Genomic DNA, 24,951 nt, shown 5'->3' on the forward strand with positions numbered 1-24,951 from the left:
TCCCAATAAACTTAAAAATGGCAGTTATCAAACCGCTTATTAAGAAGCCACAACTTGATCCTGGAGAACTTGCTAATTATAGACCGATTTCAAATCTCCCGTTTATGTCAAAAATACTAGAAAAGGTAGTATCCTCCCAAATATGTTCATTTCTACAGAGAAATAGTATATATGAAGAATTTCAATCAGGATTTAGGCCTCATCACAGTACAGTTACAAATGACTTGCTCTTATCATCTGATCGTGGCTGCATTTCTCTTCTAGTTCTTTTAGATCTAAGTACTGCATTCGACACGATAGATCACGAATAGGCTGGAGAATTATGTTGGAATTTGTGGAGATGCATTAGCATGGTTTAGGTCATATTTAGCAGACCGCTACCACTTTGTCTATGTAAATGAGGAATTGTCAAACCAAACAAAAGTAAAATATGGATTGCCACAGGGATCAGTTTTAGGGCCTCTGCTCTTCTCCATGTATATGCTTCCCCTGGGAGATATTATCAGGAATCGTGGAATAAGTTTCCACTGCTATGCTGACGATACACAACTTTATATTTCTTCAAAACCTGATGAGATTTCACAATTCTCAAAATTAGCAGAGTGTATCAATGAAATAAAAGATTGAATGGACAGAAATTTCCTTCTACTCAATTCTGACAAAACAGAGGTTCTAATTATTGGACCAAAAAACTCTAAAAACAAGCCGCTAAAATATAATTTGACTCTAGATGGATGTTCTGTTACATCATCTTCAACAGCGAAGAACTTAGGTGTTATATTTGATACCAATCTGTCCTTTGATAATCAAATTACAAATGATTGTAGAACAGCATTCTTACACCTAAGAAATATTGCTAAATTAAGGCATATGCTCTCTGTTGCTGATGCCGAAAAACTAATGAATGCGTTCATGACCTCAAGACTAGATTATTGTAATGCATTACTAGGCGGATGTCCAGCAAGATCAATAAATAAACTTCAATTGGTTCAAAATGCAGCAGCCAGAGTGCTAACAAGAACCAAGAAATATGATAATATTAGCCCCATTTTATCATCGTTATATTGGCTGCCTGTTAAATTCCGTATTAATTTTAAAATTCTCTTAATTACGTACAAAGCTTTGAATGGCCTAGCTCCGCAGTAATTAAGTGATCTTCTACCACGCTATATTCCAACACGTTCATTAAGATCGCAAAATTCTGGCCTGTTATTAGTTCCTAGAATATCAAAATCCACAAAAGGTGGTAGATCCTTTTCATATTTGGCTCCTAAACTATGGAATAGTCTCCCAAACACTGTTCGAGATGCAGACACACTCTCTCAGTTTAAGTCTAGACTAAAGACTCATCTATTTAGCCAGGCATACATCTAATTTATCCTCCAACCCACAATTAGGCTGCTTTAGTTGGGTCTGCCGGAACCAGAAACCAGAAACAGTGATCATGATCTCTAACTCTGCAATAAATTTAATGGCATCCATGATTACATCTTTTATTTGTTTCCCTGTCTCAACCTCGGGACTCCTATCCTGAGGTCACCAGAACTGGCTGGATCCAGCTCCATTCCTGCTTCGCGTTGGACTCCACTGCTACATGTTGCTGAATGATGATGACTAAATTCAGCCGGTGCCAGCCATATATCACTTCAGCCTATTATGATGGACTTCAGAGGATGAACTGATGCCAACTCCAACCTGCATACCCTCGGTCTATTGATGGATTGCCAACAAAAGCATTCATCAGCCAATTAACAAGGACAATTGCATCTATGTGAACTCCTGCAATTAATCAAGATGGACTTCAAAGACTGTGGTCATTAATCTTACAGTTCAAACACAATCGATGTTTAAACACTGACCCTTAACCCTTAGTTTAATAATTTTAAACCATGATTTTAACTATACACAAGTAATATTTACATTACATTCATAATGTTAGCCAGAGGGGAACTGGCCCCCACAGTGAGTCTGGTTTCTCCCAAGGTTATTTTTCTCCATTAATCTACATCTTATGGAGTTTTGTGTTCCTTGCCACAGTCGCCTACAGCTTGCTCACTGGGGTTATTAATACAATTATTATTTAATTATTTTTAAACACGATTAAGAATCGTATTTTATCTAAATTGCACAATGATGATTCATCGACTTTATAGACATAACATTTTTATCGTCTATTAATGCTGATCTTCTGTAAAGCTGCTTTGAAACGATGTGTGTTGTGAAAGGTGCTACACAAATAAACTTGACTTTACTTGACTTGACTTGACTTATTACGGACTTTGTTGCTTTCCCTTTTTGCTTGTAGACTCTGCTTTATTCTGGGTTTCTTTGTTTTTACAACCAGTGATTCCCCAGAGGTTTGCCATTTTGAATGATCCATGGTCAATTTTTCTTGTTCGTTGTGATAACAAACATTCACCTTCACGCTAATCCCACACCATACACGCACTACAGTAGCCGTAATTATTTTCTCTGTGTACGACGTCAGCACGCACGAGCGAATTAAAATAAAAAAATCATTATTACAGGTTTATCAAAGTGTATCTGGGTAAAGACATTGTTTTGGAGATGGATTTTTGTTGCACTCACTCATTAAAAGGTTTTTGTTATTTTTTAACAAACAAAAGTTACATTGTGTAGCTTTAACATATCTAATAGTTCTCACAAATCTAAAAACATTGGATTTGTGCCTCTGTAATGCTTTAAAAAAAGTAATGAGACACTAAAGTGTACACATTTTGTGGTAAGTGCCACCAAGTATAAACCGCTCACCACTTTTCCTTTGCGCTCCTCTCAATTGCAGACAGCTATGATCAGCACTTCCTTAAATAATGTCACATGACAAAAACATTGCACAGTTGCCTAGATACAGGGGTGTCTCAACCCCTGTGTTCAACTTTATATTTCTATTTTCTATTTTAGCAATGAATAGAGCAATGCAGGCTGACAGTCTCTAGTCCAGATGTACTCTGAGAGAAGAAATAATATTGTTGAAGCTTCTAAAGGTGTAGGCAGAGTAACTTGACACAGAAATGGTACATACCTACAACAAGAAATCTCAAATAGCTAACTTAGTTTAATTTAGTTTTAATTTAGTCAATGGAGCACTTAGCAGTTCTGTCAAACTAGTTTTTTTGAATTTGCTAATGCAAGAGCAAATCATAGAAAAAAAAAAAACATCATAGTATCTTCAAGAGTTAACCACAGACATCATTTTAAGAATAAATCTAAAACTGCCATTAATAGGGACCTGGGTAGCTCAGCGAGTATTGATGCTGACTACCACCCCTAGAGTCGCAAGTTCCAATCCAGGGTGTGCTGAGTGACTCCAGCCAGGTCTCCTAAGCAACCAAATTGGCCCGGTTGCTAGGGAGGGTAGAGTCACTTGGGGTAAGCTCCTTGTGGTCGTGATTAATGGTTCTCACTCTCAATGGGGTGCGTGGTAAATTGTACGTGGATCGCAGAGAATAGGATGAGCCTCCATATGCTGTGAGTTCACGGTGTCGTGCACAGCGTGCGATGTGATAAGATGCGTGGATTGAAGCGGAAGTGACTAAGACTTGTCCTCCACCACCCGGATTGAGGCGAGTAACCGCGCCACCACGAGAACCTAGTAAATAGTGGAAATTGGACATGCAAAATTAGGGAGAAAGGGGGCTAAAATAAATTTTATATATATATATATATATAAAACTGCCATTATAAAGACCTATAGGAAATTCCTGAGGGAGCCAATAGCGAATTAGCCTTGTGGATTTGCCTACAAACTGACGTCAATTTCCACTTCTTATTTTCACTTTGTTGAGCTATGTTGCCACCCGCTACCACATTGTCATTAATGTTAGTGAATGTGAGGTTGGCATATTTATGGAATTATGGTGTTATGAAATGCTCTATGAACATGCACTATTGTTCTACCTTGTTTTGGGACATGTACCATGTGAATAGCATGGTGTTCTATGAGGTCACCTGAAGTACAATGGAAAAAATATGGTTTCTGAATATGGTTATTATTCAGTTCATTATTTACCATAATATACTGTATATCAAAGTACCGGGGCATTGCCATCTGACTATACCATTATTTTTTTGTTAGGGAGTGTACACTGATATTAATGTACAGTAATGTTAGTTAATGTACTAATATGTCCACATGTATGTCAAAAGGATTTCATAAATGAAAACACACGTACAAGTAAAAAAATTACATTACAACCCACAAATAAACATTCTGAAGCTGCTCTTAGCATCACTAATTGCGATTTGACCAGCACAAACACAGACACACGCAAACACCATAGCAACTAAACACTTAAACGTCTAGTTTTTCCGCCGGAATTCGTCGCCTGAGGGGGAGGGAGGTGTTGACGGAAGTCGTCACGGCGGTGGGCGGACTTGACTGTGCCACGTTGATGTACATCAGTGGAGACGTGGAATCAGTCTATCCGCAGCCGGGACAAACCTCCAACACAAACACGGATTTTATAAAGTTATATCGTTAATTCACTTAACACACGAGTTTATGCGTGGACGAGACATTGCTTGAGTGGTGGAAGCACGAAAAGTTAAGGTAAACACTTTTAAAAACTATGAAAATCCCTTTTTGGATTGCTGCATTAGCCACTCTGCTACAGTATTATCTGTTTTAAATGCAAAGTAAGTATATAGATATCACAAATGCGCATTTAGTTCAATAAATTGATTGTTACCCGCTGTTTCTTCTAATGCATTGCAATGTATTATAATAAGAAATGAATCGATTGCCTGTTAAGTAACTGCAGAACAGCCTGAAACTAGATTGTGATTGTATTATATGATGTCTTAAATGATTTATCATGAGGATATTATTGAATTTATTGGCTTTCCAAGCTCGCTGCTTCCTGAATATGTCAGAGTCACTTGGTTACTGTGCTGCAATGACATAATAAAATGTTTGATTAGGGTTATGAGTTATTAATGCCTTTATCTTAAGGAGGTTCTCTCAGTTAATCTCTATATAACTGCATTTTTAATTGTCTTCAAATACATATTTGAAGCTGTTCATGTAATCATAGCTCATAACACATGTATGGAGTCAATAATAACTCTGTGGTGTTTTTGTGTCATAGGATGAAGCTAAAAGAAATCAACCGAACAGCCATTCAAGCATGGAGTCCAGTGCAGCAACACCCTGTATATCTAGCAGCAGGTAACTAACTGGTTATTTGCTGCACTAATGCCTCCAGACATTGCACAAGTATTCCAATCATCTGGTCCAGTAGAATTGAGAAATGTGACTTGTATCAACCCATCAAGTCAAGAGATAAACATGTTTGTTTCTATGTTTTAGTACAATATTAAGTCATTAATAAACATTGTATAACTAATGCTTAAAGGAATGTTCCGGATTCAGTACAAGTTAAGCTCAATTAACAGCATTTTTTTCTCTTTTAATTTTTATCCTCTTTTATCCCCAATTTGGAATGCCCAATTCCCACTACTTACTAGGTCCTCGTGGTGGTGCGGTTACTCACCTCAATCCGGGTTGTGGAGGACAAGTCTCAGTTGCTTCTGAGATAGTCGATCCGCACATTATATGACGTGGCTCGCTGTACATGATACCGCGGAGACTCACAGCATGTGGAGGCTCATGCTATTCTCTGTGATCCATGCACAACTCACCACACGCCCCATTGAGAGTGAGAACCACTAATCACGACCACGAGGAGGTTACCTCATGTGACACTACCCTCCCTAGAAGTGAATGGGGCCAGTCGATAAACATAAAAATACACATTGTTTTAAAAGTGTAGCCACAAGATGTAAACATTATACATGTTAACATGAATTTAGTGTGACAAAATAACTTATCGGTGTAAAGGTGTGTCGAATAACAACACTGTAGTCATGAAAACAAACCCCTGTAATCCTGATATTGGCTATAACTTTGTACTGATAAGGTTAGTTTGTGACTTTATCATGTTAACATGTATAAAATGTACATCTTGTGGCTATACTTTTGAAATCGTGTATATATTAATGTTAATGTAATGGCCCCATTCACCTCTGTTGTAAGTGCCTTACTGTAACTACAATTGTTTTTCATGGTAATCAAGAATATCCCACAAATTCTGTTGATTCAGCTTCACTTGTGTTGAACACGGCCATTCCTTAAATATAACATGAACTATATATACAGTGGCAGTGTAAAGCCTTTGGAATTGGCTGGTTTTCTGCATTAATATTAATATAATATATCTTCATTAAATTCACAAGAATAGACAAACACAAGGTGCTTAAGCCAACAGCACACAAAAATATTTAATTAGTCATGTTTTTATTGAACACATACCATTAAACATTCACAGTACTATGGAATAAAGTAAGTGAACACTGACCCCAAAAACTGAGTCATTAGAGTCAGGAGTTTGCAAACCTGGCATTCAATTAATGAAACTGGAATGGAGGTGTGGGATAGAGCTACTTTGACTTATAAAAAGCACCCAAACATTTTGAGTTTGCTATTCTTAAGAAGCATCTGCTGACTTGGAACATGCCTCGCAAAAGAGATTTCAAAAGAATTGTTGCTTTGCATAATGATGGAAAGGGTTACAAAGTTATCTTGAAGAGCTTAGATATTCATCTGTCCACAGATAGACAAGTTGACCATCTAACTATTATTTTGATAATCTAACAATTATTCGACTATTTGGCGATTGTTACAAGGATTAATCATTAGCTCTTAACCAATTATTCAGCTTGTGTCCTGACTTAAAATGTTGTATCAAATGTGCTTACAAACAATATAGAGTACAAACTCATCTTTTAAAAATACATCTAAATGACATTCACTGAATTAAAGGGCAAAAAGCTTTTGTTGTATAAGTTTCATTCATTAAAGAAATTAACTGCAAAAAATCCTAATGTTATCAAATGTTTTTGTCTTGTTTTCCATTTAAAATTGTCTAAAAATCCTTAAAACAAGATACATTGACTTGAGAAGTGACACAAGATCTTTAAGAGAATGTATCTTAAATATAAGTGTATTTTGTATATAAGTGTATTTTTTCACTTGGTTATACTTCTGTGAATGCAGTAAAGACAAAATATAATATATTGTATTCAAGATCTATTCTCTAAAGCAAGTCTAAATATCTTATATGCTGCTTCTCAGGTGAATGTCATATTTTTTAAGGATTTTATGATATTTTAATATTATATTCAACTTTCTCAGATAACAAACTGCAGTATAGCTGCTAAAGAAAATGTATGTTGTTTTAAAGGAGTTTTAGATATTTATATTGGAAAGCAGGCCAAACAAATACATATTTTTTTGCAGTGTAAAATGGGGCGAAGACTACCCTCTCTCACCTTTCTGTTCACAATCCATCTTTAACTCACAAAAAACAAGCTCTCTCTTATATTGACACATTTCTTTACTATAAGAAACACACAGTGACACATATATTAAGATTCAATAAGTCGTGAGCCATCATGTTATAATCTAGCTGCATTCAGCATGCACACTTGAGGGACGAGCACCCCCGCAATTAGATTTAATATACTTTATTGATCCCATGTGGGAAATTGTTATGTTACAGTAGCTTATCCAACAGATTAAGAATAACAATAATACCAGGTCTCCTAAGCAACCAAATTGAGTCACATGGGGTAACCACCTCGTGGTCGTAATTAGGGGATCTTGCTCTCAGTCATGGAGAATAGCATGAGCCTCCACATACTGTGAGTTTCATGGTGTCATGCACAGCGAACCACATGATGGGATGCATGGATTGACAGTCTCCGAATCGGAGGCAACTGAGACTTTTCCTAAACCGCCTGGATTGAGGTAACCGCACCACCGCGAGGACCTACAAAGTAGTGGGAATTGGGCATTCCAAATTGGGAGAAAAAATTAAGAATAACATTAATAAGAAAAGCAGATTGCAGATCCACATTACAAACACTGAATATCAAATAAAAGATATGTGCAATATATACATTTAAAACCAATAATAATAAAAACAGTATGTACAGAAGGTAGTAAAATAGTGTATTCACCTGTCACACAAAGGTGAGCTATTATAAAGTGTTATGGTGAAAATTAAGAACGTTTTCCTCTAATGTTTATTATGACAGCGGAGCTGAATAAGTCTGTTAGAAAATGAGCTACGCTGTCTTAGTAGTGTTTCATAGAGGGGATGGGATGGATTTTCCATGATAAAAAGCGGTTTGCTCAGTGACCTTCTGCTCCTTGCTGATTCAAACACCTCCAGTTTTTGACCATTGATAGATCCGGCCTTGCGAATGAGTTTATTAATCCTGCTGGCATCTCTGGCACTGATGCTATACCCAAAACATACCACAGCCCAGTAGATGGCACTCACAATGACAGACTGGTAGAAGATCTCCTACATCTTGGTACACACATTGAATGATTTGAGCCTCCGCAAAAAATAGAGTCTGCTCATCCCCTTCTTGTACACCGCATCAGTGTTGGTCCTCCAGTCCAGTCTGTTGTTCAAGTAAACACCCAAGTACTTGTATTGCTCAACAGTTTCAACCCACTCATCCTTTTCCTCCTAAAATCAACCACCATCTCCTTGGTCTTGGTGATTGGGGCTGCGATAAATTGTGCCTCAGACAGGTGCAGTTTCAATCTCTCCCCCTTAGATTAGGAAATTCTTGCAACTCATAGAAGAGGTGCTGATTACACAGAGAAATGCCAGTTTTGGAGTTCGTAGTAAAGATGTAACGCCGGAGTACTTCCTTTAAAGGCGTTCAAAGCAGAAGTTTTGTTTCTGCGGAACGGCAGCTCCACTTATTCCACAACGAGAGTGCTTCTGTATTTACTTATTTTGTATTTTTGCATTATAATTCCCTCATACTTTGTGATCTACATCACTAAACTTTCAGAGTGCATCTGGACAGTGAGCTGTATTCTTCCACACCTGTCAGGTGCGAACTGCAGTGCTGCTCTTGCGTGTGATCATTGGTGTTTAATGTGATCTCATGTTACTTTAAATGAGATCAAACAACTATTCAACAATGAAAATTGTCAACAATTGTTTTTTGTCAACATTGTCTATAACGTCAGCTAATCATTTCAGCCATATTGTCTATATGTGGAGACTTATATGTACTGTGGCTACTCTCCCTAGAAGTGGCCGTCCTGCCAAGATGACTCAAAGGGCACACCACAGAATGCTCAGTGAGGTAAAAAAGAACCATTGAGTGACCGCTAATGATTTGTAGGACTCATTGGAACTGGTAACATCTCTGTTCATGGATCTACTATACGGAAAACATTAAACTACCATTGTGTCCATGGCAGGACACCACGAATGAAGCAACTGCTTGCCAAAAAAAACATTGCTGTGTGCCAAAAGTTTGCCAAAGAACAACTTGACACTCCTCAACGTTATTGGGAAAATGTTTTGTCGTCTGCTAAAACTAAGGTTTGAATTTGTTTCAAATCTTATTGTTTGGGAAGAACTTGATCATTACTTATGCCATAAAAAGGGCCCTGCATACCAACATGAAAGCATCATCTCAGCGATGAAGTACAGTGGAGGGTGCATCATAATTTGCTGCCTCGGGGACTGGACCGCTTGCCATCACCGATGGAAATATGAATTCCCAAGTTTAACAGGATCTCCTACAGGATATTGTCAGGGTGGCTATGTGCCAGCTGAAGCTCAGTAAAAGTTGGCTGATACAGCAGGACAATGACCCTAAACATTAATCCACTACAGAATGTCTTAAAAAAAGAAAATCCACCTTTTGGAGTGGCCCAGTCAGGGCCCAGACCTTAACCCAATAGAGATGCTGTGGAATGACCTCAAGAAAGCTGTTCGCACCAGACATCCTAATAATGATTGATCTGAAGTGGTTCTATAAGGAAGAATGGTCCAAAATTCCTTCTGAACGTTGTGCAGGTCTAATATGCAGCAACTGGAAATGCTTGGTTGAGGTTATTGCTACCAGAGGAGGAATGGCCAGTTATTAAATCCAAAGGTTCACTTACTTTTTCCACAGCACTGTGAACGTTTATTGGGATGTGTTCAATAAAGACATGAAAGATTATAATTGTTTGTGTGTTGTTAGCTTAAAAACATTGTGTTTGTCTATACTTGTGACTGATAAATATATCACATTTTATGACCAATTAATGTTGAAAACCAGCTAATTCCAAAGGATTCATATTCTTGCCATTGTATATAGTTCATGTACTTTCAAATTTGAATGTAAAAAAATTTAAACATTTCCTCAACATTTCAACCTCTTCGAATGTGCTAATAACAATCTATTAATCATTATGTAATGTTTTTTTAATGTTATACGAGTGCAACTAGCTTGAAAATAATAGTGATGTCCAATTTGTTTTACTTGAAATGAATCATTCTATTGAATTGGTTCTTTTCAATGAATTTATCAAACAAGTTTATTATGGTTCATAAGCAAATGGATCTGTATCAAAATGATTTTAAAAACGCTTATCCAGCAATCACAAATGACTGGAAAGTTAATGTAAAAGTCATTGAAATGTATTGGTCAAAAAGTTGGAAAACCAGGTTTAATATCTTTGTATTCAACTTATTGATGGATGTTTCTGTGTTCAGGTACCTCGGCTCAACAGCTCGATGCGACTTTCAGCACCAATGCATCACTGGAGATCTTTGAATTGGATCTGGCTGAGCCCACGTTGGCCATGAAATCATGTGGTTCTTTCTCCTCTCCGCACAGGTACTGACATCAGATCTCACTGTATGGTAACAGTTTATACTGGCATCTCATGCAAATGACACCCAAACAAATGTTACCCTGTACCGTTGTACAGAGGTTTGTATTTTAGAAAATATATGGACCTACAACTTGAATCTTTGTGGCTTTATGTATTTATTTATTGGATCTTTTAGTGTGACATACAGCAATTTGAAAACATTGATTTATTTGTAATTCATTCATCTCTTGTCACTTCACAGTTGTGAACAATTTTAATGCAAATCTTTTCCATACAAAGACAGTTTATTACAACCAGGTCTGTCAAGCTCCAGAAAAGATAAAAACATTATAAAACTATCATAAAAGTAGTCTGTATAACTGCTCATGTTCGTTATTTGAAGCCTTTCAATAGCTCCGTGAGAGGAACAGGCTGACATTTTTATTTTATGCCCAAATCCCACTACTTAGTAGGTCCTCATGGTGGCGCGGTTACTCGCCTCAATCCAGGTGGTGGAGGACAAGTCTCCGTTGTTTCTGAGACAGTCAATCCACACTTCTTATCACGTCGCTCATTGTGCATGACACCACGTTGACGCATGTGGAGGTTCATGCTACTCCATGATCCACGCACAAATTACCACGCACCTCATTGAGAGCAAGAACCACTAATCGTGACCACAAGGAGGTTACCCCATGTGACTCTACCCTCCCTAGCAACCAGGCCAATTTGGTTGCTTAGGAGACCTGGCTGGAGTCACTCAGCACATCCTGGATTCAAACTCACGACTCCAGGGGTGGTAGTCAGCATCAATACTCGCTGAGATGCCCAGGCCCCTTAACAGGCTGAAACCGACTGTAAAGAACAAAGTGTATAATAGATCTTATTCAGTGACAAATCGGTTGCGTGGATCTTGTCATTGGACAAACATTACACGGGACAACTTTTACACTCTGCACACAGTAAAAGGACCTCACTGCAGAATTCTACACCACAATACTACACAATTCATTCACTGGCGAGTGAAATCTAAACAATTACCAGCCAGTTACCAAATATTTAATTTATTAGTCACATAGAATGAAATTAATTGTATATGTGAGGGTCTTACTCTCATTTTAGTGGAGGGTTGTGCATAGAGTAAAAGTTCGATCTTGGGACAATATTTTTACCCACCCCTTATATCGACGCCCTTTTTTTCTTTTTATTTGAGCAAGAACAACATTTTTTGGAAATTAGTAACTTACATTTTGGTCTGTTTCTCACACATAGTTATCATATGACTTCAGAATGCTTGGAATATAGTACATAAATCGTATGAACTACACTTATGGTGCTTTTTTGTCATTTTTGGAGCTTGACAGTGTCTGTCACCATTCACTTTCTTTGTATGGAAAAGAGCAGCTATGAGATTCTTCTAAACTTCTCCTTTTGTGTTCCACGAAAAAAGTCATACTGCCTGGGTTAGAAACGACTTGAGGATGGATTAGTAAATAATGATAGAAATTCGATTTTTAGGTGAGCTATTCCTTTAACATAAACTGATGCTGTAACCCTTCTGTCGCCAGATACCACAAGCTTGTGTGGGGCGCTCATGGCATTGAATCCGAGGGTTTGCCATCAGGAGTTCTCATTGCTGGAGGGGAGAATGGAAACATCATCCTCTATGATGCCTCTAAAATCATCGCTGGTGACAGTGAAGTGATCATTTCACAGAGCGAGAAACACACAGGGCCAGTCAGAGCTCTTGACTTGAACTCATTTCAGGTAATCACACAAACCATGCTTTCATCCTTGACTTCTGTCACTGTGTACAAGAATTATGATTTTTCCATCATAGTAGTTATGAAAAATTTAAATGACCAGACTTTTCCTTTTTAGACAAACCTTGTGGCATCTGGAGGAAATGAGTCAGAAATTTACATTTGGGATTTGAACAGCTTCAGCTCCCCGATGACACCAGGACCCAAAACACAGGTACAGGTCTTATACACCACTCAAAAAAAAGTTGTTTTGATACAGATTGTGTATATGCATGGTGCTTATGTCTTAATCTGTTTTTCTGAATGTCATTGGTGGTAATTGCTATCACTATGATTTGAATGAACAGTATTAAACATTCAAAGTTTCACTTAATGAACTTTCCGTTTCTGGTGTTGACTGTATTTGTTGTTGTTTTAGCCTCTAGAGGACATCAGCTGTGTTGCATGGAACAGACAGGTGCAGCACATCTTGGCCTCGGCCAGTCCCAGCGGAAAAGCCTCAGTGTGGGATCTGAGAAAAAACGACCTAATCATCAAAGTCAGCGATCATAGCAACAGGGTTTGTGGAAGAATTCTGCTTTTGAACAGCCTTGATTAAACTTTGAAAAATAACTGATAACTTGAAATAATACTCAAGTAATACCTTGGTCTAATTTTTCACTAACACAAAGTCATTTTTTCTAACCCCTTAAAATCTATGGGCTACTCTGTGGGCGTGGCCAGAAGCAAGCAATATGTTTACGCTTGAATTGAAAAAGTCCCCGGGTACCGAAGTCCCTCATGTAGAACCGTTTTAAAGCTTAGAATCGTAACTTTTCATAGAGTGCCATTACTTCTGCATTTGTTACATAAAATAACAAAATAAAGCCTGAAAAACTTGGCATCACAAATGAGCGCCACCTAGAGGTGATGTAGAAGTATGAATATAAATGTTTTTCACATAGCACTTAAAAATGCAAGTCATCTATCAAATGAAAGATCTCTTAGGAATGTGGCTGTATCGATAATTTAGTTGCCCTAATACCACAGTATTCTTTAAAATGAGCCTTTGCTTTTCTTTAAAATGAGCCTTTGCTTTCTTGTCTGTGAGCTTGCTTGTTTAAATAATCCAATGTTAAATCTCAGATGTCCAGAAAAAAACTACAGTCCATCAGAAAATGTATGATAAGAAAATCAATGGCAAAATATGTTACCAACTATTAATGATGACATTTTATAAATCAGTATCTCAGCTTTTCAGTGACCCCTAGATTGAACTTCTAGTCCATTCAGAGGCCGAGATATTCAATGAAACAGTGGGAAATATGCATGCCATCCAAAATTGACTGGATGTCTATGGTCTGAGTGCTTTTCTGTGTTAGAGCACCTACCTTTCTGTATATTGTGATGGAAAGTAATAGAGCAAAACATTTTCCTAGTGCTTGCTGCCATCTAGTGGAATGAAGGCATTTTTTTTCTTTTTAGTTGGGGGCTTTTCTGTAAAATTAGTCCCATTAGTTTACTGTATGCGTGTAATTTGCTGTCTGGATATCACCACCGGCATCAGCCATTAAAATCTCATATCGGTCCACCACAAGTTGACTTTTGGGAATACTTTTGTGAAGTTTTCCTACAGTGTGACATGCAATCTAAAACTGTTTTCAATAGAATTGGCATGTGCTGAGTGACTCCAACCAGGTCTCCTAAGCAACCAAATTGGCCCGGTTGCTAGGGAGGGTAGAGTCACATGGGGTAACCTCCTCGTGGTCACGATTAGTGGTTCTCGCTCTCAATTGTGCGTGGTAAGTTGTGCGTGGATCGTAGAGAGAGTAGCATGAACCTCCACGTGCTGTGAGTCTCCTCGGTGTCATGCACATTGAGCCACGTGATAAGATGTGCAGATTGACTTTCTAAGAAGCGGAGGCAACTGAGACCTGTCCTCCACCACCTGGATTGAGGTGACTAACCACACCACCACAAGAACCAACTAACTAGTGGGAATTGGGCATTAAAAAATTGGGGAGAAAAGGGAGATATAAAAAATATATTTTTTGTTCATTCTTTTATAATTATTATGCATTCAGTTTTTTTTTACCTATTAATTGAGACTATTTGGAATATTTTCTAGTACTAAAATGTATTTGTCACACTAATGAATGCAAAAAGATGATTAGAAATGGTGAAAAAATTTAAAGAAATGGTAATCAAGCACAGGACCTAAAATATACACATTCCCTTATACATTAATATACATTTGAACATAAAATCTCGATGTTGATTTCAATTAGGGTTAGGGTGTCAATTAGTCATATATCAAAGTATCATATTACCATCTGCTACTATCCAGACTGATCTCACAAAAAAAAGAGGTTGAATGCTTTCAGCCAAAATTGGTGTATGCTTTCCGAATCACCAAACTGCACCTCCAAGTGTCCATAGCTGGAACTACAGATGCAAATTAAGGCAAATAGTGTCCAATTTTCGGAAACACTTTAGTAATTTCATTAATATACTCTTAACCCAAAACCTAATTCTAACCATAACTTTGCTTATGTAGTATCTGAGATGTGATGTCAAAGGGACAGCGCATGTGATTTTTCAGGACTACCTGATTGATTTAGATAAGATTTTATATGCTCAAAAAGATGTTTGTGATGTTTAATGGGAGTGTTTGCGTTGTGGTTTAGATGCATTGTTCTGGTCTGGCCTGGAACCCAGAGGTGGCCACTCAGTTGGTTCTGGCTTCTGAAGATGACCGAATGCCCGTCATCCAAATGTGGGACCTGCGCTTTGCCACCTCTCCTCTCAAAGTGCTGGAGAACCACACAAGGTAGACAGACATTTCATCAGTATATCAACAGAAATCCTCACTGGCCATGAGTATTTCTGTATCCTCATGTGTGCATATGTGTTATCAGAGGTGTGCTGGCCATAGCGTGGAGTGTAGCAGATCCAGAGCTGCTCTTGAGCTGTGGGAAAGATAACAGAATACTGTGCTGGAACCCAAACACAGCTGAGGTGAGAGTTTATGAAAACTGTGATGGCTGTTAAGTAATACGGACGTTTTATATGTACACACAAAAATGTAGCAATTCCAATCAATATTTGAATGAATTAAATTCTCTAATAAAAACCTTTGCTTCTTTCATTTCAAACATGGTACATTTCAGGTCCTGTATGAGCTGCCCACCAGTGCTCAGTGGTGTTTCGATATCCAGTGGTGCCCAAGAAATCCAGCTGTGCTTTCTGCTGCGGCCTTTGATGGACACATCAGTATCTATTCCATTATGGGAGGAAGCAATGATAACGCAATTAATGCCCAGGCTGATCAGGTACAACTGAACTCTGAACGTAAGCACATTGACTCGTTAGTCTGGTCGTTTCACAATTACTCATGATGTTCCTTGGGTGTCCAGTTAAGTAGCTCATTTGGAAATATGGATCCTTTTGGCATGGGGAAGACACTACCTCCATTGCAACTGCCTCAACACACTACCACCCAAAGTACCATCACACCTCTGAAGAAACCCCCCAAATGGATTCGTAGACCAGTCGGAGCATCTTTTGCTGTAAGTGGCAAGTTTGCAATAAGTCTACCTTCGCTTCTTGACATTTTAGACACACTAAACATATTGTTCTTGTTCCAAAATAATTTCATACAGTTTGGCGGAAAACTAGTCACTTTGGACAACATCAAGTCAACGGCCCAGCAGCCCCAGCAAACCGCCGCCCATGTTGTTCACATTAGTCAGGTTGTGACTGAAACGGATTTCCTGGATCGCTCAAACCAACTTCAGACTACCCTCACTGCAGGAAACTTTCTGGAGTACTGCCAGACAAAGGTTGAAGCTGCTCAGAATGAGTTTGAGAAAACTGTGTGGTCTTTTCTGAAGGTGAAAAAAAACTCACACTTCCTAAATCATCCTGTTCTTGTAACACTTGCAAGTTTCATGGAATCAATAGATATTTCTATTCTAGGTCAACTTTGAAGATGATGCACGAGGGAAATATTTGGAACTGTTGGGGTACAAGGAGGAGGAATTGGCCATAAAGGTGTGTTTTATACTTTTCTCACAAGGTGTAGTGGGAATCAGCATTATTTGTGTACTTTCTAAGATTGCAGATTTTAACCAGTTCTGTTTGTGTTTTTCAGATTGCATCAGCATTAGAAGGAGACTGCAAATCTGATGAGGCCAATGTGGTAAGTGCACTGGCAGTGATGCTAATGCTGAAGTTGTCAACTGTACTGGAGTTCATTTCGGTACAAAGGTGTCCTTTTAAAAACGTGCGCTTTTTCAGACGGTTTCACACAATCTTGCGCAAGATTGGTCTGGCGGTCTTCTCTGGCTGTCAGCGCTTAAAATATGCATGGAATAATTCACACTCAAAATAAAACAGCATGAACAACATACAGAAAGATGAAAATTTTCATTTTAAACCAAACTAACAACATGCAATTGCCTGAAATCATTTATCATGATAAATTATTAGCATTTAAAAATAACATAATAATGTAAATATAGGGGGAAGTTGTATTTTTATTGATACTATTACATTTTATTCATAGGGGGTTCTTTCCTACAACTTAAGCTTTGGAGGATTCACTGGAATCAAAAATCAATTAGTTTTAATTTCATTGCTATGAACATTTATAATATGCCTAAATAGCATAACAACACTATTGTTTTCATTCTATAGTCTCAGTAAACATTGTAATAAACTGATACTTCTGAAAGCCTACTCTTACTATAGATGGGAACACAGCCACCATTTGCACTTCTATTTGATGATTGGTAACCAAAGAGTGATATTGTCTTATTCAATGAACAAAAACATTTGGATAGCTTGGCAGGATTCGGAGTTACTTGGTGGAATACATGTACTAACTGAGCTTCTAAAAGTAAAAGAAGGAAAAAGGAAATTCTAAAAACAGGCACCCCGTTTCTCCTAATTATACTTTTAATTTAAGTGCAAACATGATGTTCAGAGCAGATTTATAGTTATGCATTTGGCCGATGCTTTTATCCAAAGTGACTTACAGTGCCCTTATTACAGGGACAATCCCCCGGAGCAACCTGGAGTTAAGTGAAATATAAATTTTTATAAAGACAGCTAGATGTAGATTTCAGAAATGATGCTCTTTACTCATCTCATTTGCACAAAAACACAGATTCTTTATTTCTTAAACTGCATCACAACACAGAAATGCACAACTGCTTTTAAATAATATAACAAATTCACTTGGATGTACATTAGGCTGTTTTTTGGGGGGGATTTTTCCCCTTTTTCTCCCAATTTGGAATTCCCAATGTGCTTTAAAGTCCTCGTGGTCTCGTAGTGATTCACCTCAATCCAGTGGCGGAGGACGAATCCCAGTTGCCTCCGTGTCTGAGACGGTCAACCCGTGCATCTTATCACGTGGCTTGTTAAGCGCGTTTCCACGGAGACATGGCGCATGTGGAGGCATCACGCCATCCGCAGCATCCACGCTCAACTCGCCATGTGCCCCACAGAGAACTAACCACATTAAAGTGACCGAGAAGGTTACCCCACGTGACTAGCAACCGGGCCAATTTGGTTGCCTAGGAGACCTGGTTGGAGTCACTCAACATGCCCTGGAATTCGAACCAGCATCTTTTACCACTGAGCTACCCAAACCCCCCTAGTACGCTGTTCTTACATTTGTAACCGATGTTTTGCTGCTGTGTCCTCTGATGGACTTTTAACTTTACTGATCTGGAAGCACGTCTGACTGTTGCATGTGTGTACTCAACACCCTGATGTTCCTCCTAGTTCTTAGAAGTCTAATAGAAAGTAAATGCCTTAATGGCATTAAACATATTTAAATCATTTCACATGCATTAACACTTTAACTTTGCCAGCCATATATTTTACGTTTTCATTAATTCCAAACCCCAAACAATTATGGGCTGACTAAACCATTAGAAATCAATGTTTGTTCATAGAATGAGACATGACTTCCCCCTACTGATAATGTATTTTCTGCGCCGCGTGACGGTACATGATACCATGTGAAATCTGTTTCTCTTTCACGTGTTTTTAAAGGCCACATCTGTATGTTTGACATTGTAATAGAGCCAAAGAAGAAGCGGAGTTATTTTATTTGATTACAAACACTGATTACTTTTGTTAACGTGGTCAGTGGATGATAACATTGTAAAAAAGGATTTGGTCATTATTTTATTGGGTAGTTTAATACATTTACTTACAAATGTGTAAAAATGACAGCAAAGCTGGCCATCAGTGAAAATTACAAAGAATATATCTTCAGTTCATTTATTTTCTGACCTATTATTTGTAACCAATTGACTAGTATTGGAGAAACTGGATTTTTTACATCTGCTAAAAAAACATATTGTTTCGTTGGCTTATCTCACATCACCATTTCTTCATTGTAATCATTTTGTTTGATTAATATTTCACGGCTTGCATTCCATCTCATCCTAACTGTGGTGTGTGAAGTATTCCTCAAACTCTACTCTGGTAACCAAGCATCACCTCACACCAGCCCCTGTCCTTGGGTCAGACACTAATCCTATTGTTAAACCTGAAATGGTACCTGAAGTTCAACCTAAACCTATTGCTGTGGTGGCTGCCACTCAGTCTGAACTTGGTTTTGAACCTGAACGTCCTCCAACCTTCGAGCTTCAGTCTTTGAACAAATCTTTGTTTAAGCCCACACTTGCCCCTAGTGCAGAACCTAAGCTTGAGGTGAAACCTGAGTCAGAACCCTTAGTTGACTTTATCTCACCAATTGATCTCACCACCTCCTTTGACCTGACACCTCTAGTTGATCTCACCTCCTCCTTGGATAAGACCTCTCCATTTGATCTAGACTCCTCCTTGGACCAGACATCTCAGGTTGAACCCACAACCTCCAATGACCAGACACCTCTGGTAGATCCCACCACCTCCTTTGACCAGACACCTCTGGAAGATCCCACCACTTCCTTTGACCAGACACCTCCTGTTGATCCCACCACCTCCTTTGACCAGACACCTCCGGTTGATCCCACCACCTCCTTTGACCAGACACCTCTGGTAGATCCCACCACCTCCTTTGACCAGACACCTCTGGTAGATCCCACCACCTCCTTTGACCAGACACCTCTGGTAGATCCCACCACCTCCTTTGACCAGACACCTCTGGTAGATCCCACCACCTCCTTTGACCAGACACCTCTGGTAGATCCCACCACCTCCTTTGACCAGACACCTCTGGTTGATCCCACCACCTCCTTTGACCAGACACCTCTGGTTGATCCCACCACCTCCTTTGACCAGACACCTCCGGCTGATCTCACCTCCTCCTTTGAACAGACACCTTCAATTGACTTTGTTTCCTCTTTTAACATGACACTACAGGTTGATCTGCCTTCTGGACATCAGCCTGTGCCTCCAACTGATCACCAACAGTCAGTGTATGATCTGGAAAATTCAAACTTACAATTACCTCCCACTGCAATGGTGACAACAGAGTCTCTTCCATCATTTGCACCACCAGTTCTCCTTCAATCTTCTGTGCTAGCAGATCATCAACCATCTGGAACAGCATTGACTCCACAATTTGAAACTCATCTGTCTGTTTTAGCTCCTCTACTTGAATTGGAAGAATCAGTTCCATTTCTAACTTCACCTGCTGATTTGCAGTATCCTGTATCAGTACAAACATCTTTTGTTGATCTACAACAACCAGCACCTAATGCAGTGCAACCATTTGACCCTCAACCAGTATCAAGGGCTGCTCTTGTCCCTTCACCAGACATCGTACTTCAAGAGGCCATGTCTATGAAAGCTTCCCCAATTTACCCCCAACAACCTGCACAAGAATCTGACCTGATGGTACCACACCATGTTTCTGAGACTGATCGTGTGAATGCCGGTGATTGTCAGCCAAGACAACAGATCCAAGAGTTTTCTGGTGATGCTGTCCCAAAAGAAACCAGGGTTAAAATGGAGACTGCATTGGAGGAGGTACCTACACCCGGCCCAGCAATAGACCTGCTAGTGTGTTCTGCTGCATCCCTGTGTGAAAATGACCTCAAAACATGCATTGTTTTTGGTAAAACAAAAAAAAAATTAAAACTTTCTGAAAATGTAAGGAACAATGTTAAGCTCTACTCCTTCTGAAACTTTGAGTCTCACACAGGAATGCTGGCAAAGTAGTAAATTTGACTAACCTTAACCAAGCCTTAAAATACAGTAGACCATAGTCTTGTGGTATAATTGTTCTTCCAATGGTACTGTAATTGTTTTTAATGCTATATTTGGACATTGAGAACGTATGTATATCATGCATGATTTTATTGCACTTGGTGGTAGTTTGCTAACAAGTATAGCAATATGAGCCTTGTTGTAACTTTTGTTCTTGTTAAATCTGAAGTGTGTAATTTTTTATGTTAAATTAGGGCTGTTTTAACACGTTAATTCAGTGCGATTTAATATTTTTTTTTTTAAATAACGCGTTACAAAAATGTATGCAATTAATCTTAATGACCCGGGCCACAATAAGGAAGATTCCTGAGAAATGCAAGCTGGTAGTACCACATGTTTACTCCAGAGGGCAGTAGTTGACATTTCAGCTGTGTGGCAACACGCAGTTTATACAGTGAAGAAAACAACCATCCAGCAGACAGAACAACACCGACATGCATTATGTGCTTGCGTTCAAAATACCAGAACAATCAGATAATTAAAATTACATTCTTGTGGCAGAAGAGTTAATCATTGATAAGACAATAAATTTTACATTTATGCATTTGGCAGACGCTTTTATCCAAAGCGACTTACAGTGCACTTATTACAGGGACAATCCCCCCGGAGCAACCTGGAGTTAAGTGCCTTGCTCAAGGACACAATGGTGGTGGCTGTGGGGCTCGAACCAGCGTCCTTCTGATTACCAGATTACCAGTTATGTGCTTAGACCACTACGCCACCACCACAAAAAGTGGCTTTAGAATACATGTATTGTTTACTACCATATTATTGAACATAAAGCCAATCATTGGCATACATTTCACAGCAATCCATTACACAAGTGAATTTGTCAATCAGTTCGAGATTTATTATGAGGGCTTGTTTAAGGACCCTTCAGACATGCTTGAGTAGCATCTCGGGTGCGTTGCGTCATAAACAAAGTTTTAGGTCACTGTGTCAAGTTAAATATGGTTTAATACTTAGAACACATCTTGAGATCCCTTAGTTTGGATTTGCACTCCAAGTGTTTTGAACGTAACGCATGTTTGTGGTGTTTTGTCTGCTGAAGGGTTGTTTTCTTCACTGTATAAACTGCACGTTGCCCATACAGCTGAAGTTTCACTCACTGCCCTCTGGAGTAAACAGGTGGTACTACAAGCTTGCATTTCTCATACATTTTTTCAACGCGTTATTTTTAATAAAATGAATCTGGTGGGGGTGTTTGGGAAAGCAGTTTGAAAACGTTTATTTTTGCAATAAAGTTTACCGCTAGTGGTGCAGAAATTACACACTTCAATTTAATACACACAACCCCTCAGGTTGTCAGCAGTTGATTAACATCTTTTGTGATTTAAGTTAGATGATTCAAGTAATGGATCTTTTACAATAGCAAAGTATTTGTTCAATGGGTTTTCAAATGCTTGACATTGCTTGGGTTTATTTGGTTTATTTTTTAATTCTAATCGTATATTCAGTTATTTTATTTTTTATTTTTTTCTCAAAGTTTTCTTTGGTAAGGCTAGCGTTCTTGATTGCTGTTTTAAAAACTGTATTGATAATCTAGGGTCATAACTATTCCTTGATTTAGGTTTCCTTCCTAATTTAGGTTCTTGTGGGTTCTTGCCAAACATTCTCTATGGGATGTTTGGAAAGGCATGCAGTAAATTGTGAAAGATCCAAAATTCACCAGATATTGAATATTACAAAATTAACCAGATATCACGTAAGGAAGTTATGCTGCTGCTTACTGTCAGTAACACAATTTTCTCATCCAGGTTGAGGAGAATAGCCCTGCAGATGAACAAGCAGAACTGTCAGCAGCAGAGATGTCTGACCTAGATGAGATTCCTGTTGATGATGACGACGACGAACCTGTTGTTGAGGAGACGTCCATCACTGAAGATTCTCCATCTCCTTCCTCAGACCATGTTACTGCCCCAGCCTTGGATGTTGTTAACCTTAAAGTCAGCCAGGGCAAGTTTCTCCTTATGCTATTACTATTGTATGTTCTTCTTAAATGTTATGGCTATTTTTGGCAGGCATTCACACATAAATTACCTGAATGTTACGTAACTATTGTACAAATTCTAGTAATTTTTTTTTTTTTTAGCATTTGGCCCATTATATTAAGAGTTCGAAATACATTTTATATTTATAATGAATATTATGTTTTCTTTTGGATCAGATATTGATGGACTGATCACTCAAGCACTGCTCACTGGGGATTATGAAGCTGCTGTCAATCTCTGCCTCCATGACAACCGAATGGCGGATGGCATCATTCTGGCTATTGCAGGTGGTCCAGAGCTTCTGGCGAAGACTCAGAAGAAATACTTCACCACAACGCAGAGTAAAATATCCAAGGTGAGGCCACAATAAAACTGACCTACTGCTGATATGTTGCCACCACAACTATTCAGTACTTCACTTTGTTAAAGGAGTGATTAGAAGTGAATCTTGTACTTGACATTTTTATTGTTATTATTTTGCACCAGATTACAAGTTTATTTGCTGATTAATCGGTGCCGATAGTTGCTTTTTTTAACTATTGGTTAAAGGCAAAAAACTCTTCATCTGGTGACTATTTTGTCTATTAAAAAAGATTTTAAAAAATCAAATCTATTGGACGGTTAATCTTTTATCGGCCTTTTCCACCAATTTAGTTATCGGTATTGGCAAAATCCACTATTTGTTGACTTCTAATTACAAGGAACTATTTTATTTTCTTTTTTGTAGTTAATGATTTTAGTTTTTCTGCATATTTTCTTACAAAACATATAGAAAGTAATGGTGTAATTGAATGTAATGTTTATTTTCCTGTCAATCTCTCAGATGTGCTCTAATACTAACAGCTGAATGAAATGGGCATAATAAAGATCGTTTAATTCCCTTTTTTAAGTTGTACTTTTTTCATCACCGTAATTAGCAATGATTTACTGCTAGCTGTTGCTAGTCAGAGATGGGTGGAATTATGGTGAGGGACGTTCTCATTCTAGAGAGCATTTGATTTGATGCAATTTGGATAGCCCTGTGAATGCAAGATGATGTCATCAATATTTTGTGGAGAAAGGCTGTACATTTTAATTGTTTATTTTGTTTACTTTTGGAGAACACTAGCATATACGCTGTGTTTTTAAGACCCGACCATGTTTTCTACAAAAGTAACGTAGGATCTCCATGTATTTTAGCTCATTTGTGCAGTGTTAACGAAAGACTGGTTGGAAATTTTGGAGACGTGTGACCTTCAGAATTGGAAGGAAGCTTTAGCTGCAGTCATGACCTATGCCAAACCAGAGGAGTTCTCCTCTCTCTGCGGTGAGTCTAGCATCTTTTACAGCGTCTCTTCTGGACAGAGAGGTCACATTTACATCTTTATTACACTACAGTAAATGTCCCTATTGAAACTAACAAAACACACTTAAATATGGCAAACAAATGTAACATCAAGCAAAACCAATGGGCCAGTGGGATATGTGCACCTTGGTAAGAATTTGAACTAGCCAACTAACATAAATGTCTTGCCAGTAAAGCTATTAATGTATCTTAAAACTAGATAGAATTAAATATTTTTTACTATATCCAAAGATATTTTCAACTGAAATTTGAATTCTACAGTTCTGCACATTTGATTTCATACCTTTTAAGCAGGAATGTCTGATTCTTGCTTTTGCAGGTCTGCTGGGCTCCAGGCTGGAATCTGCTGAAGATACTGAACTGCAGGCGCAGGCATGTCTCTGTTACATCTGCGCAGGCGCAGTAGAGCAGCTGGTCGCATATTGGGCTAAAGCTCAGGACTCTAACAGCCCACTTTTACTGCAGGTAAAATGACACTACACAAAACCAATGATGAAACCAAAACAATCATTCATCAAAGTTTCACCGCAAACCCTGCAGTGTGGGTTGCAGTCAGTGCTGATTTGACTACTTATAACCAAGTCAACATGAAATGCAGATTCGCTAGTTACTTCCGCAATGTGTTTCATTTAAAAATAAACGTGGGTGGGACTTGATTTCATCCATTGGGAATTGATTGGATGATAAGTGGCCATTAGACTGTATACCAAAATGGGGTCATGTGGTTGGAGGGAAGGGGTTAAAAAAAAATAAGAGGCTGCATGATGCTGGTTGAAAAGAAAGTTGTTTCTGAGCTAGTTATTTAGGGTTCCAACTGTCATGGAAAATCTGGAAATATCAGGGAATTGTAATGTCATTACCCCCCAAATGTGTATTAAGAAACTTAATTAGGTCAATTTTGATTTCATTTTGACTGCAATGTTTGCCTGTTAAATA

The 24,951-nt window shown here is 38.4% G+C and overlaps 1 protein-coding gene across 6 annotated transcripts in view; it reads left to right on the top strand.

Annotated features, from left to right (window-relative positions):
• The first annotated feature begins 4,400 nt into the window (after window positions 1–4,400).
• LOC127636708 (protein transport protein Sec31A-like) overlaps window positions 4,401–24,951 on the top strand; it is a 40,395-nt gene continuing 19,844 nt past the window's right edge. For 5 of the 6 annotated variants that reach the window (XM_052117386.1, XM_052117387.1, XM_052117388.1 and 2 more), the window contains exons 1-18: window positions 4,401–4,570; window positions 5,109–5,188; window positions 10,602–10,725; window positions 12,271–12,469; window positions 12,584–12,679; window positions 12,884–13,024; window positions 15,132–15,274; window positions 15,363–15,462; window positions 15,615–15,776; window positions 15,861–16,013; window positions 16,107–16,337; window positions 16,423–16,497; window positions 16,598–16,645; window positions 18,928–20,439; window positions 22,437–22,635; window positions 22,847–23,025; window positions 23,850–23,976; window positions 24,335–24,480. In XM_052117386.1, the coding sequence (XP_051973346.1) occupies window positions 5,110–5,188; window positions 10,602–10,725; window positions 12,271–12,469; window positions 12,584–12,679; window positions 12,884–13,024; window positions 15,132–15,274; window positions 15,363–15,462; window positions 15,615–15,776; window positions 15,861–16,013; window positions 16,107–16,337; window positions 16,423–16,497; window positions 16,598–16,645; window positions 18,928–20,439; window positions 22,437–22,635; window positions 22,847–23,025; window positions 23,850–23,976; window positions 24,335–24,480 (3,714 nt within the window). In that variant the 5' untranslated portion in view covers window positions 4,401–4,570; window position 5,109. The remainder of the gene's footprint in view (window positions 4,571–5,108; window positions 5,189–10,601; window positions 10,726–12,270; window positions 12,470–12,583; window positions 12,680–12,883; window positions 13,025–15,131; window positions 15,275–15,362; window positions 15,463–15,614; window positions 15,777–15,860; window positions 16,014–16,106; window positions 16,338–16,422; window positions 16,498–16,597; window positions 16,646–18,927; window positions 20,440–22,436; window positions 22,636–22,846; window positions 23,026–23,849; window positions 23,977–24,334; window positions 24,481–24,951) is intronic. The other variant, XM_052117392.1, reaches the window with a different exon arrangement.

Source organism: Xyrauchen texanus, chromosome 44 (assembly GCF_025860055.1).
Source record: "Xyrauchen texanus isolate HMW12.3.18 chromosome 44, RBS_HiC_50CHRs, whole genome shotgun sequence".
NCBI classification, from domain to species: Eukaryota; Metazoa; Chordata; class Actinopteri; order Cypriniformes; family Catostomidae; genus Xyrauchen; species Xyrauchen texanus.